Here is a 16,273-nt window from a genome sequence, read left to right on the forward strand (position 1 = left end):
AAATGCTAATTTGTGTATGTTAGCTACTCAATCATGCTAAAATTACTGACCAGATTTTGATGAAATAATGCACAAATGTAAAATGGTTTTATCATACTGACTGAAATGCAAAAGTGTTCATGTTAGTTACTCAATCACGCTAAAACTACTGAACAGATTTTGATAAAATTTTGCACACAGATAGTTTATAACCTAAAATAACACATAACATAGGGATATCTCTTCACGCAAAAACTACTAAACGAATTTTGATGAAATTTTGCACACAGATACCTTATAAACCGGGCATTTAAAAATACTTTTTACCTGGCGAAATTTTGTCACGCGAGCAAACTCACAAGCAAAAGTTAACTCAACAATAAATATAAGACACCAGGAGCACATAAGTGTGTAGAGTTGCACGGAGAGGAACCCGATACCTGGCGACGCGACGTTGCGACGTTGCCGCTCGGCGCCGGCGCACGACGCGGCAACACGCAGGTGCAGGGGCGCGCGCCCCGGCTTGCACCACACAATACATACTTTGACTTTTGGAATACAAAAACGTTATAGTTCCATGTCTGTCTTTTTGTGAGACATAATCTCGAAAATTGCTGGAGAGATTTTGATACAGTTTTTGGTATTGAATAGGTTACAAATTACGAGAGTGTTTAATCTCGAAAACAATTGAACAGATTTTTATACAGTTTTTGGTGATTGATAGATTGCAAATTATGATAGTGTAGTAAGTGTAGTAGTGTAGTAAGAGACTGTTTTAATTTGTTTGTAAAAGTCTCGAAAACTGCTTAGTTGGTTTTGATACGGTTTCTGATACAAGATAGTGAGAGAATAAATATTAGTTTCCTTATTTATTTATTTTTTAATTTGTTTAAAAATATCTCGAAAACGGCATAACTGATTTTGATATAGTTTTTGGTACCTAATAGATAGAATACAAATTACACTAGTACAGTTAGATTGCTTATGTATTACTATTTTTAAGATATTGCATATTGTGAAATTTTGTCTTTTGCTGCATAAGTCGGTTTCAACAAAGCTCGAAAACTGTTGTACTGATTTGCATGTAGTTTACACTTATAGATAGAATGGTTTATAAAGGAAGGTTTTGGAAGGAAAATAATATATGTGTTACATAATTTTTTTACCCCGGGAAAATTCTTCATACGGGCAAAGTCGCAGGCAAAGCCAGCATAAATATATTTTAATTATAAAAATATGCGAAAAAGTTATATAAAGATTATATCGGCCTGTCCCCATGGGAATAGCGCGTGATGTTTTTGTATGTTTGTAAAAAATAACCTTGCTATATAGTTAATTGACAAGTAACGCGATCCGAGAAGTCCCAAGGTCGGTGCCCGGTTGCGTAAATATAGATTTTTTCATATTAATGTATAGAAATTAATCAATTTTATTTTTCTTAAGTACTAGGAGTACATGATATACGAAGAGCTTTATAAATACCCGCGCAACTTCGCTTGCGTCACATAAGAGAGAAAGGGTCAAAATTATTCCCCGTTTTTGTCACATTTTTTACTGGTACTCTGCTCCTACTGGTCGTAGCGTGATGATATAGGTATAGCTTATAGCCTTTCTCAATAAATGGGCTATCCAGTGTTGGGCAAAATTTAGTTTGATTGATGATTGATGATTAAGATTAAATTATTTAGTCATGACTAATGAATAATGACTAAAAAAATTCAATCATGAGTCGTGATTGATGATTAATTAGTGTTAGTGTTAGTTATTCAATCATGACTAAAATTTTAATGACTAAAAATAATAGTTAAATAAAACTAAGCTTTTCAAGTCTACGTTCCATGACTGTTGATTTGTTAATCACAGGTTTTTAATTAAAGCTAGTTTTACAACAGAATCAGTTATTTTTTTTTTAATTTACACAGGTACACATTTGCAAAAATAAGTTCGGGCTAATTTAGTTTAAAATAATTTAAATTGCTTTTTAAAACTACGCGTTTTGAAAATCAAATTTTATAAATAATGGAATTATCTTCTTTCAGTCAACTTAATGTGGTGATCAGTTATAGTTTTATAGATGTGTTCAATTAAACTAAAATTATGTCACCTGAATTATTTTTTTTAGTTTAATCATCATACAAAAATACAATAAATTAGTCATCAGTCATTTAATCATTAAATGATTGATGACTAATTTATTTAATCATGATTATGATTATTATTTTTACTCATGATTAATTCAATCATGACTAAATAATTCATGACTAAATTAGTCATGACTAATCAATTGATTGAAAAAATTAGTTGATTGACCCAACACTGGGGCTATCTAACACTGAAAGAATTATTCAAATAAAGACCACTAACCATACGATAAGAAGAAGAAGCTGACTTTGCTCAGTAGTTTAGCAGTAAACGCGTGACAAACAGACAGTTCGCTATTTGTATATTAGTAGGAGCATGGGAATAATATCATATTTCTTGATACAAAACAAATATGATATGTTCACGTTGTACTTAAAAGTACCAGGAAAGCATGATAATATAGGAGCTCTTCCGTATTTGATAGCCAATGTAACATTACTCATGTGACTAAAATCTTTATAAACAAAATCATACTAATATTATTATAGCAACTGTCTATCTATTATAGTGCTATAGCTAAATTGCTGAACCGATTTTGATAAAATTTAGCATACTGATAGAAGAAGAATAGAGATTAAAAACATGCTTCAGATTTTTTCAAAAATCAACCACTGAATGTTTAAAATCTATACTTAATACTATAAAAATGTAGAGTTTGTTTGGTTAAATGCGCTAATCTCAGGAACTACTGTTGTGAATTGAAAAAATATTTTACTGTTGGATAGTCTATTTTTTGAGGAAGGTTATAGGCTATATAATGGCTATATTATCACGCTGCGACCATTACGAGCGGAGTAGCAACGAAAAATGTTACAAACGAAAATTATGACCCATTCACTCTTATGTGACGCAAGCGAAGTTGCGCGGGTCAGCTAGTATTATACTTAAAGTATATGAGCGAAGCCGTAAGGACCTACTAGTTTATTATAGAAGAAACATTGTCTCAATAGGTCTACGTCACTACTCAAGAATCGAACCGGGAACTCCATTTTGTAACTACACATTCAACCACCTATAATCATATTTCAATTAATAAGTAATTAAAATCGAATCGAATCATTAATATATATCTTTATAGCCACTACATATCACTGTGTGTAAAATATATTGATTGTCACTTAAACGATTATTAATTAATTCTAACTAATTAGACATCAGTTCGTGGAGCTCGTGGCTTAGTTAACAACAGCCGCACGGATCGATCTCTGAGGTTAAGCTACGCTTGCCGAGGTTGTTCTGTGGATGGGTGACCATTTTATACATATTGAGTTTCTCCGTGTTAAATAGTTAGGATGGAAGTTAAAGGAAGGAAGGCTAGTTAAATAGTGGGTCCCGGCTGTCATTTTCAAATTACAGTAGTCAGAAGCTTGAAAGTCTGACAAGCAGTGTTACTTAGTATCGTGTTGTAACCCAGGTAACCCGACTTTTTAAATGCTCTCCGAAGCAGCAGTTAAGATACCACTATGCGGTCACCCATCTATGTAATGACCGCGCCAAGGTTTGCTTAACTCACAGACCGTTTACCGACCGGTGAGCGCAACTGGCTATGGGCTCAAACTAGCACTGTGTTAGAGGCCAAATTGAAAGTCCGTTATACCGTCACGAGTCTCTCTCAATTCAGACGAGTCACGCAATACTATGACATGGTTGAAGACTTTTTGTCGTTTTTAATCTAATCTATACTAATATTATAAAGCTGAAGAGTTTGTTTGTTTGAACGCGCTAATCTCAGGAACTACGGGCCCGATTTGAAAAATTCTTTCACTGTTAGATAGCCCATTTATCGAGGTAGGTTATAGGCTATATATCGTCACGCTACGACCATTAGGAGCGGAGTAGTAACGAAAAATGTTACAAAAACGTGAAAAATTATGACCCATTCTCTCTTACGTGACGCAAGCAAAGTTGCGCGGGTAGCTAGTTTATAATATAACTAGCGGCTGTTCGGACTTCACACGGGCGGACATTATGTTTTTCTTGAAATTAAAATAGCCTAAGTATATGAATGAATTAGTAATAATGTAGCATTCATATAGTGAAAGAATTTTTTAAATCGGTTCAGTATTTTGAGCTAATTCGTTGCAAATACACTTATATACATTTTTTTCTTCTGTATAATATTAGTATAGACTAATTTCTACCCTCGATTTTTTCCGCATATAAGCATTTTCCGGGAAATAAAGTATCTTATGTGTTAAACTAGGTTGTAAACTATCTGTGTACCAAATTTCGTCAAAATCTATTGAGTAGTATTTGCGTGAAAAAGTCACAAACATACATCTAATTTCGTAAACTTTTGCATTGAAATTATGTGTGGAGTCTGTTTCACAGCTTATATTGAAGTCTCGGTTAACCTACCCAATAGATAAAATTACAATAAATGTATGAAAACAAATGTCAAAACTTAATTTGATGCACTAACTGATACTTTTTCAGAAGTGATGGTACCGAGATTAAATATTGTAATCTAAGGGCCAGTTTTCCTGAGTTATAGATAAGTCTCGGATAGTTTATCTACCAGATAGTATAACAGCAATAGTTCTTAATTCTACCGGATAAGCTAAAACCCAGAATAATGCTATTCCGTGAACTAAATTGCTAAATTTATTTAGTTGAGATGAAAGTATTTCAATCTTTCAATTTTCTATTTCATTTTATTTTAATTTAACTATTGGTAATTTTAATAACATAACTGTAATCTAATTGTTATAAACACAATTAATTTTAACAAACTATCTATACGGACATTAACAATACCTAAGTAGGTCCGCTTCATTGGAGGTCAATGAGTTTGAAAAATTAAATTGTTTGTATGTCAATAACTCAAAAACTACTAAATATATTTTAATGAAACTTATACAGAATGAAAGGTTATTTTTCAAGCCATAGCCTTATACAAGTTTGATCCAATACAGTTAAGTGGTTTTGGAGATATGAGTGGTTTTCTGAAGTAATAGTTTTTCGATTGTTATAAAATTACCTTTCATTTTTTTATTGTGATATAATATAATCTAGATTACATTTACTTTCAGAATACCGTCAGTCGTGTTGAAAAACGATTTATATAATACATAGCGCAGTGGTTGCATTGAGCTATATGCTATTACTATTGCAAAGGAAGCCGTGAGTTTGATTGTCTCAGGACGCAAATGCATTTCGTGACTCAATTATTTTTTCTGACTGGAGTTTGTCTATGGCATTTGTATGTTTATAAATTCAGCATTGAGGCCGTAAATAATTTTATGGTTGATTAAAAACAAACTCTTTTCCATATTTATCAATTAGATCAATTGTAGGAAAATTTTACTTAACTTGGGAATCGAATTACCATGAAATAAATCATATAACTACTAGTACTGCTTGAAGAAAAGTAGCACTTTACATTACAAATTCATAAAATTACATTTAACCAACAATTTGTCTGAGAATCGAATCTTCACATTCAAAACTCAGAAAAAATAACAATAAAAAGCCGCTCAAGCTTCACCAATATTTTTTTTTCACAAAACGATATCTTGAAATCGATACTTTCTAACAGGCTGACTGTACGCCGCCTGTGCGCGGTTCATTTAAACTAGAGCATTTGGAAACTGTGCCTCTATGGTTCATTACTTAACTCTATGATTGTTTAAAAAAAAAAACACTTACTGCCTCTATGGCGCAGTCGGTAATGTAACTCACTGCTGATCTGGGGGTCTTGGGATTGATTCTCAAGTCGGGAAAAATGATTTTTAAGTATATTCTATAGTAGTAAAGTATAATTTTTCAATAGTAGTAAAGTTTGGTAACGTGCCCGGTATATGGCAATATGGTGATATTTGAACTGAGCTTCTTCGTGCTTCGGAGAGCACGTCAAAAGTCGGTCCCGGTTGTTGTCAATAAGATAAAAGTCGTTAAGTCACGTCAAAGGCCTACGGGCTTGAACAACTTTGACACTAGATTGACCACTAACCATACGATAAAAAACAACAATATAAATTAGAAAAGATCCATCGAACCTGGATCCTCATGACCAGCAGTAGGACACTACCGACCGTGCCACAGAGGCAGTTTATTTGTATGTTTGTAAAAATGAAATCCACATTGATTTCAGTATTCTTTCCTTTGTGGTCGCACAAAGCAATATTATTTACGAACTGCTCGAACAAATATCAAATATTTTTGTACATTTCTTTTATTTTAGATGAAAATATTCGGCAACATTTTTTGGACATCTGACAAATGGTAAACAAAGCCTTAAGATAAACTAGCTGTGCCACGCGGCTGCGCTCGTAAAAACTTTCATTATTATCATGCCAATTTCAGCCGTATTAGGCCTTCGTTTTATCTTCTTATCGTATGGTTAGTGGTCAACCTAGTGTCAAAGTTGTTCAAGCCGAAAGGCCTTTGACGTGACTTAACGACTGTTATCTTAATTGACAACAACCGGGACCGACATTTTACGTGCCTTCCGAAGCACGGAGACGTCCAGTTCAAATACGCGGTCACCCATCTATGGAATGACCGCGCCAAGGTTTGCTCAACCCACAGATCGTTTACCGACCGGTGAGCTCAACTATAGGCACCTCAAACGTGCAGTTAATTATATATTGGCAATGTTCTCATAAACATAATGTGTTCGTATGTTCATAGAATATAGTTCATAAATCATGTTGTAAGACGTACTTCTGAATGATATTGTTTGAACTCATTCATTAGTGAATGAATGGTTGAATGATTTGGGCACGTCACTAGCTGTCATGGCGGCTATTAGTGATGACGTTATTTCAGTTAATCATATTTACGAAAAACATTATGTGTGTGCAGCAGTGATAGCCGAGTGGTATAACACCTCCCATGCAAGTAGTTGCAGGTTCGAACCCGAGGCAACACACACACCAATGACTTTTCCAAGTAACATAGTTTAGAAAAGTAAGGAGACGCTCAGTTCAAATATCACTGCACCTACATATATGTAATGTACGCGGTACTTAACACATATTCATTACTATTGTTGGGTAAATATTTTCGACAATACAGATCAGTAATTGGTAGACAATTCGAACAATTGAAGCGAGCGCATTCTAGTATAAATGAATCATTGAATTGTCCCATGTTATACGTACCTACTTCTTAAAGATCTCTTCTATGTTTCTGCGAGTCTAAACCACGGTTTCTGAGGTATATTTAGCGGTAGTTTATATATTCAATAGCGTTTAAACTTATAAAAAAAAAACGCTATTGAATAGATAAACTACCGCTAAATGTACCTCAGAAACCGTGGGTTAGTCTAGTGATATGTTTGTTACTGTTTCATGAGAAAATTACTGAACGAATTTTGATGAAATTAAGCACACAGATAGTTTATAACCTAGATTTCGTTTACATCTATATTTATTAAAACTCAAAGGTGGCTGACTGACATAGTGATCTATCAACGCACATCACAAAACACTCTATAAGATGAGAGGCCGCTTTGTAGCATTTAAAAAGAGTGTTTCCGTGCTTCGGCATGTAAAAAGTCAATCCTGGTTGTAGTCAAGTCATGTCAAAGGCCTTCGGGCGGCTTGAACAACTTTGACACTAGGTTGCGACTGTCACTCAACTAAAAAATTGCCTGAAATATTGAAGTTTCAGGTTACAGGCTTCCGTGCTTCAAAGAGCACGTGTGTATGTTCGTGTGAGCTCTCGCGGGTGATGTTCGTCACACGCGCTATGAGAGTGATGTAATACAGAGTGTATCTGTGTATTGTACACAACACACTGTAAACTAACTACTACACAGTTTGTTTCAATGAAACTATCTTTGAATATCGCCTGGAAAGACATTATTATTAAACTAAATTAATGTTGTGCTAACCGGTTAGTTAACGATTTGTGAGTTAAGCAACCCGTGCCGCAGTCATTCTATAGATGGGTGACCGCACATTGGTATTTGAACTGAGTATCTCCGTGATTCAAAGGGCATATTAAATGTCGGTCCCGGTTGTTGTCAATTAAGATAACAGTCGTTAAGCCACGTCAAAGGCTAGGCTTGAACAACTTTGACACTAGGTTGACCACTAACCATACGATGAAACAAAAATATTCTTATCGTATTTACAAAGCGTGAAATTTTCAATGAACATAAAATAACTTGTAATCATATTATGCGTACTATAAAATTGTTACCGTTTTGTTGGAACATAACTCGTAAACTATAGTACTGATTTTGATAGGACTTTTGCGATAAAACGCTGCATACTGATTTTCGGTTTATAAAACTTAGTTATATTGGAAATTAGATTACTAATAAATACAGAATAATATGTTTGTATATGAAATTAGTATTTTGCATTATGATCCTTAATCTTAGACTAGCTCTTTTACCAAAATTCTCAAAATCGGCTCAGTGGTTAATTGGTAGCCGTAAAAACGTAACATACATATTCCACTTTTAATATATTAATGGAAATTATAATGTAGAGCGAAAATTATGACTTCAGTTTCAAGATGTCTGAATAAATATCGCTTATTTAAGAAAAAAGAAATTAAAAAAAAGGACAGCTATTGCTTTTTTTTTTCTTAAAGACAACTCTCGCACTAAGAATTGCTCGTTGTGTCGCGGAGACTTTTACAAACATACAAACAACGGACACAAAGTACAATCAGACACGAAACAACTATTTGTGGATCGCACAAAGAGTTGTTCCGTGTGGGAATCGAACCCACGACCTCCCGACGCAGTGGTAGCGGCGTGGCGACTTAAACCACTGCACCACGGCAGTCTTATTTTATCTACTGGATAACTTATTCATCAGTTATCTAAAAGCCATGAATCTTGCCTTCTATATAAAAGGCTTTATTCAAACTCTTCAGCCACCTGAATATCACAATTCCTTCACATTTATGAGTTCCTAGTAACACCGATCTATTTCATTGTACTATTGCATGTTTGTTTGTTTGTTTGTCTTATGGTTAGTGGTCAACCTAGTGTCAAACTTGTTCAAGCCCGAAAGGCCTTTGACGTGGCTTAACGACTGTTATCTTAGTAGACAACTTACAGCCAGGACTGACGTTTTACGCGCCCTCCGAAGCACGAAGACGCCCAGCTCAAATACCACTATGCGGTCACCCATCTATGGAATGACCGCGCCAACGGTTGCTTAACTCACAGATCGTTTACCGACCGGTGAGCGCAACTGGCTATGGGCTAACTATTGAATGAAACTATTCATTCATGTATATTGAATTATGCATATTTTATTGAATACATACTTGTTGTAGATTTGTGTTCAGATTTGTGTCATGTGTTCGTGTTTATATCACGCTTGTTATAACTGAAGGTATAGGCAGGTATGAAATACACTCATGTTTCGACAACTTATGTTAGCCCCATGTAGTAATGAGTGCCATATACCGGGCATGTTACCAAACTAAGAGCTACTAGTTTTGTATTATAAATTTGAAAATCTATATAAAATGTCACAGTTTTCGTTACCTCCGAAACGGCTTGACCGATTCTCATGAAACTTTGTGAGCTTATTGAGTAGGTCTGAGAATCGGCAGACATCTATTTTTCATGCCCCTAAGTGACACTTTTTTTTAAATTTTTTATGGTATAACAACGTTTGCCGGGTCAGCTAGTGTCTGTATAGTATTGTCCGGCCGGCAAATCAAACCCGAGACCTAATGTTTAGCAGTTTTCTTCTAATAACCTATAAGCCCTGGCCCTGGAATTTCGTTGGTCACACCGGTTGCAAAAAAGTTTTTTTGATTTATTTTTGTATTTATAGTTTGTCAGAGATTGCCCGGAGTTAGGAATTGAGGTCGTAGACCTAGGTATATAATTATATAAGGTATAAGTATGTATAAGCATGTTTACTTATCTATTATATAAAATTCTCGCGTCACAGTTTTCGTTGCCATTCTCCTCCGAAACGGCTTGACCGATTCTCATGAAATTTTGTGAGCTTATTGAGTAGGTCTGAGAATCGGCCAACATCTATTTTTCATGTCCCTAAGTGACCATTTGTTTTTATTTATATGGCAAAACAACGTTTGCCGGGTCAGCTAGTATTATAATATAAATACAAAAAAATAAACAAACTTGAACTTTGAAACTTCAAAGCTCAGGTTACGTATAGTTTTTAGAATTAACAAACTCGCTTTTATTACTTAACTAGCTGACCCGCGCAACTTCGCTTGCGTCACATAAGAGAGTATGGGTGTTTCCCCCGTTTTGATAAAAAAAATTACCTACTGGTACTCTGCTCCTTTGGGTCGAAGCGTGATGATATATAGCCTATAGCCTCGATAAATGGACTATCTAACACTGAAATAATTTTTCAAATCGGACCAGTAGTTCCTCAGATTAGCGCGTTTAAAGAAACTCTTCAGCTTTCTTTTTTTTTTTTTCTTTTTCTTTTTTAAAAGACAACTCCCGCACTAAGAATTGCTCTTGTGTCGCGGGGACTTTTACAAACATACAAACAACGGACACAAAGCACAACCAGACCCGAAGCAATTACTTGTGGATCGCACAAATAATTGCTCCGTGTGGGAATCGAACCCACGACCTCCCGTTGCAGTGGTATCGGCGTGGCGACCTAAACCACTGCGCCACGGAGGCAGTCAAATATTCTATTCTTTATAACATTAGTATAGATATGTTTGAAAAGTCCCTATAGATCTGTCAAGTGCGACCACGTTGGCTGTAAACACAAGTTCAGTCTTTTGTCCTTACTGTCATTTGACGGACAATACAACAGGTAACGGTTTTTCGTAATTAAATGTATAGTACACAGTTTTACGTGTACTCTTACCTTTAAAATGTTTGACAATAAAAACCCTTTGTTTTAAAGTGACCTAGTTTTTGCCCGGATATATATTTCGATTATAATTTTTTACCGTTAGAATATTGTTATACAAAGTCATATGTGTATTTTGAACTATATTTGAAATGTTTGGGACAAAAGTATTTTATGAAATGATTAACTAAATAATTACTAAAAGAAAATTATGTCTCACTGCTGGGCAAGGGTCTCCTCCCGTAATGAGGGAGGGGTTAGGTCTTGACTCCACCACGCTGGCCAAGTGCGGGTTGGGGACTTTGCATACGTTCAAGAACTGTTCTAAACAACTCTCAGGCATGCAAGGTTGCATCACGATGTTTTCCTTCACCGTTGGAACAAGTGATAATTATTTCTAATACACACATAACTTAGAAAAATCATTGGTGTGTTGCCTCGGGTACGAACCGTCGACCTGCCTTTTGCCATGCAGATATATGTTATGACGTAGACACCTGCTAAGAAAGGACTTTGATCAATTCTACCCCCAAGAGGATAAAATAGGGGATGAAAGTTTGTATGAAAATTCTGTCCTAAGTCACAAATCAAAGGCTAGTTTATAACATTCGTATGACGGGATTACCAGGGTAGCAGCAATATAAAAGAGGTCTTCTAGACTAAGGTACCTGAGAGTCGTGCAGTTGTTGAAGATGTGTAATCGTATGTAGTAAATAATCGTGATAGAGTTTGACCTTATACATAGGCTCTATGACGGTCACGGTTATATACAGGTAGAGTCAGACATGACCATTAACGAATGAAAATGTTTCTCTCATTTAAATCAAATGTTGTATTAATACAGTCAACCTGGGTAACTTTGAATCATTTGGGTAACATTGACAGTGGGAATTTGAACTAGTTTCGATTATTTTTTCATATGAAACCAAAACAATTGATAAAAGTTTGCGAAACTAAAATAAACCACAGTCAATGTTACCCAAATGATTCAAAGTTACCCAAATTGACCTTACAGAACTGATAAAATAATACTGGTTCATTTAAAATATTTTCAGGGCTGTAAGCTCGCCCCCTTTTGCGAATTAATGGCGAATTTTGTTAATGGCGAAACGTGGGTACATATTTTTTTTAAAGACAACTCCCGCACTAAGAGTCTCTCTTGTGTCGCGGAGACTTTTACAAACATACAAACAACGGACAATCAGACCCGAAACAATTATTTGTGGATCGCACAAATGATTGTTCCTTGTGGGAATCGAATCCACGATCTCCCGACGCAATGTAAATATATGAATAAATAGGGAATTTACAATTTTTTCCCAAAAATGTAAAGGCTTTGAGAATTGGCAGAAAAAAACATAAATTTAAATCGGAGATTTTATAATTGTGGTATTTCACTATAATAGAGTGTTATAGTAGCTACAAGCAATTAGTGAGATTACTATATCACAACATTTTATATTTATGGTTAGTTAAACTCTATGTGAATATAAATGAATCACCAAATGTGTTGTGAAGTTAAAACTCGAAAATTATTGCACCATTACGGCTAATTCTTTTTGTCATATTTTCTTTAAGGTATGCGTAGATTTTTAATGGAGAAAAAACTTAAGAAATGCGAAAAAAAATGAAAAATTTTGGGGAAAAACAAATAATTGCCGATGTTTTTTTTTCTTTTTTGTAACCTTTTGCTACCCTACTGTAGGGCAAGGGTCTCCTCTCTAGGCTTCCCCGTTTTTGTAACATTTAAAATAAGGAGTGGTTAGTCTTTATAGTTAAAAAAACTACCAAATAATATGCAAGTAGTAAATAAATCACTCAAAAGAGTTGTCTAGTGTTAATTGCCAGCTGAGCGCTCTACATTTTTTAATCCATACTAATATTATAAATGCGAAAGTGGCTCTGTCTGTCTGTCTGTTACTCAATCGAGCCTAAACTACTGAACCAATTTGCATGAATTTTGGTATGGAGATATTTCGATACCCGACAAAGGACATAGGCTACTTTTTACCCGGAAAAATTACGCATAGTGGGAAAATTAAGGTGGCGAACGAAGTCGCGGGTAATAAATAAATAAATTTAACCCGTTAATGTCCCACTGCTGGGCAAGGGTCTCCCATATTGAGGGAGGGGTTAGGCCTTGAGTCCACCACGCTGACCAAGTGCGGGTTGGGGACTTTGCATCAATAAATTAAATTAATAAAAACTATTGTCAATTTGAAAATCTTTGGAGATTAATTCACTCGCTATTTTATTACATTTCAAGACTGATGTTATATTAGGTCGGGGAAAAAGTCTTTTCGCATTATAGTATGTATGAACTTGTAATAAAATCTCTTTGACTTCAACAATCACAAATGAGTACACGGTTCATTAGGTTTCTTTCAGGGAGCTCGCGAGGTACCCAAATATCGAGCTTTTTTGTGTAGAGAAAAGATTTTATTACAAGCTCATACATACTATAATGCGAAAAGACTTTTTTCCCGACCTAATATTTAAGAACTCTCAATAAAAAAATGTTCAATCAAGTGTGAACAATTGTTATAGATATCGACCCGTAAAGTTATCTAAAACTTAACCGGGGGTTATAATGCTTATGTGTTAAAAATAAAAGTATATAATTTTGAATAAGAATTATAAATGGGTAGGGTCTTTAATCTGTTTTTTATGGCCAGTATCAAACTACCTGCAAACTGTCGCAATTACCAGGGCAGCATAATATATGAAGAGGTATCAACAAAAGAGTTTAAATTAGGTATGAAAAACACTAATTGGCGACAAAAAATGTCTGTCTTGAGAACCTTTACATTACAAGGAAAAAGATTGCAATAATACGCAAGTATTAAACCTATTGTTTTTAATCTAATTTCTCTATGAAACATTGAAATGTCACAACAATTAACCCATAGACAAGCTTGCGCATAGACAACGAGGAAGTGGTGCATCTTTTTTTTATTTTTTCATAACATTATCTAAGTAGATGCAATAAATAACAAAATATGTTATTTTAGCACTTTTAAAAGATAAATTAAGGTGTATTTATGTAAGTAAATGTATATTTCTGGTCCAAAACAACAGGAATCCATTGTTATACCGATCACATGTCCTTTTTTAAACTCCAACGAAGAATATCTTGTCAGAATTACTTATTTTCATATGAAAATCTTTATAATAATGGTTGAAATGTATTAAAGCATTGTTTTTGCATTCAAATACATAAATTTCGAGCTATTTCTTCTTACTTGGGCATTGTAAAACTGTGGTTTCTTTAGACATTTTGCTTTCAAAACGCTTTGTATAACACAGTACAATAATATTTTGAATAAGAATCAGTTTTTTCAGTAAGTGATTCTGTTTTATGTCAAAATTGAAATGCATTTCATGTTCGCCGTCAAATGGTAATGGCGAACGCATTTTTGAGCCAGAATTCACCAGTTTTGAGTGCATATCGATCGATTCTGTCCCATTCACGTCTGCATGGTGCATGCTTACACTTTCACAGCAAGAAACATGTTATCTTGATAGAAATGACGACTGGCGACTGATTGTGTTTCACAATTAAACGTAATGGACAGTTCTTTGTAACTCGAACGCAAACATGACGAGAGGAGATCATGTGTCGGTATATATGTTTACACATAGCGAGGTATCACAACAACGACGTCTCGTGGCGACTGTGAGGGACTGAGAGTGACTGAGGGTGAGTGACAGTCGCCGGCACAACGCCGCAGTGCTAACGATTACTGAACAACTTGCAAGTGCTGGCTATGCGGCTCGGCGCAACAGGAAGCCTGTTTACACCGACGACACGGCCACGACACGCTTCCGAGAATCGATTTATCGACGCTGACATTGAACGCAACAGATTGAAAAGCGATTTTAATACTATTTTTAGTGATATCCACACGTTAAGGAGAGCGGCGTCGTATCGACGTTTCGTAGTAACTCGGTGAAGCGGCACCGGGCAGACGCAGTCGCGCCCCGTACATAACAACACTTGATACGCATTTTTATGGCTTCGGCGAGAACGGAACACAATCACTGCGGTGGTGGCGCGGGCGGCCTGTGCTCACCTGAGCCTGACGGGCGGCGGGATGTTGAACGCCGGGAACAGTTTCGCATTGGGACTCTCGAACAGCATCGCGTATGTTTTATTTCACCGCGCGGGCATCGTGTCACGTGTGCGCGGTGTGGCGGCCGGCCGAACACTGGCGCTGCGCCGCGGCCGCCTCCCCGCGCCCCCCGCGCGCCCCGCGCCCCGCGCCCCGTGACGTCACGCCCGGAACGCCAAGCTAGGCTTCTCGTCCGCCGTAGCGCGCCATCCCTCTCTCCGCCGTAGTGGCGAGCGAGACGGCGAGCTCTTACAAAGGATATTGCGTCGATGCGTATTAGCAAGTCGGGCGCCGGGGCCCGCGCGTAGGGCTTCGCCGCGGACTCGCAGCCCCGACTGGTTTATTTATAATGACCTCGGCGATGTGGCGGCCGCCAGGTATGAAATATTGAATGTCATCTCTGTGAGGGGTGGCAGAGCATCCCCTGTGGCGCCAGGCACTGAAGCACGATCACGAGAATACCACCCTGTTATAAACCTTAGAAAATTTACCTATTATAGTACAAGTTATTTCATAAACACATTTTGCAAATAGTTTAACTTAACAAAACTTTGAAAATGTAGAGTCATTGTAGAGTTTCAAAAAGATCTAATTTCTAACATTTTAAACTTCTTAATACAAATAAAATCTATCTTACATTACTCGAGGATAATATAACTATCTATTAGTGAAAGGATTATCAAAATCCGTCCTGTAGTTTCAGAGATTAGCGTCTACAAACAAACAACATTTCCTTCCTGTTTGTAGAGATTACATAGCTAAGAAACTAACTGACTCTTACATTTATTTTATTTACAAAAGACTCTACTTTTTTACTTTGAAATTACAGCTACACTAGAGCACTAGTTTTCGCGATTTCGTTTGCGTTAATATAATAATTATTAATAATATGAATTATATCAAAAATATCCTATGTGTTTGACCTATTAGTGTAATAAATTTCATTAAAATCTGTCCAGAACTGTTTTCATTAAAGAGTAACAAACATACATACATCCATACATATTTACAAACTTTCGCATTTATGATATTAGTAAGATTAATTAAAATTGCTCAAAATTCCCACAGGAATGTTATCAATAGGATAAAATTTCATTATACCAAGAAGAAACCGGGCCAGTCTGCTAGTAAATAAATAAAATAAAAACGCTATAGTGGATGGAAAAACTTGTAAATTATATTTTTTACCTTGACTTTGAATCGGTGGAGAAGGTGAAGGTTTATACTATACTACTCGGCTATCATGGCTATATTTCATATTATTATATCAAT

General features: G+C 35.8%; 1 protein-coding gene across 2 annotated transcripts in view; it reads right to left on the reverse strand.

Annotated features, from left to right (window-relative positions):
* The window catches only part of LOC142985081 (uncharacterized), a 129,229-nt gene extending 114,135 nt beyond the window's left edge, over positions 1-15,094 (reverse strand). For both annotated transcript variants that reach the window (XM_076133035.1, XM_076133034.1), the window contains exon 1: positions 14,963-15,094. In XM_076133035.1, the coding sequence (XP_075989150.1) occupies positions 14,963-15,030 (68 nt within the window). In that variant the 5' untranslated portion in view covers positions 15,031-15,094. The remainder of the gene's footprint in view (positions 1-14,962) is intronic.
* Between the last annotated feature and the right edge of the window lie 1,179 nt (positions 15,095-16,273).

This window comes from Anticarsia gemmatalis, chromosome 29 (assembly GCF_050436995.1).
Source record: "Anticarsia gemmatalis isolate Benzon Research Colony breed Stoneville strain chromosome 29, ilAntGemm2 primary, whole genome shotgun sequence".
NCBI classification, from domain to species: domain Eukaryota; kingdom Metazoa; phylum Arthropoda; class Insecta; order Lepidoptera; family Erebidae; genus Anticarsia; species Anticarsia gemmatalis.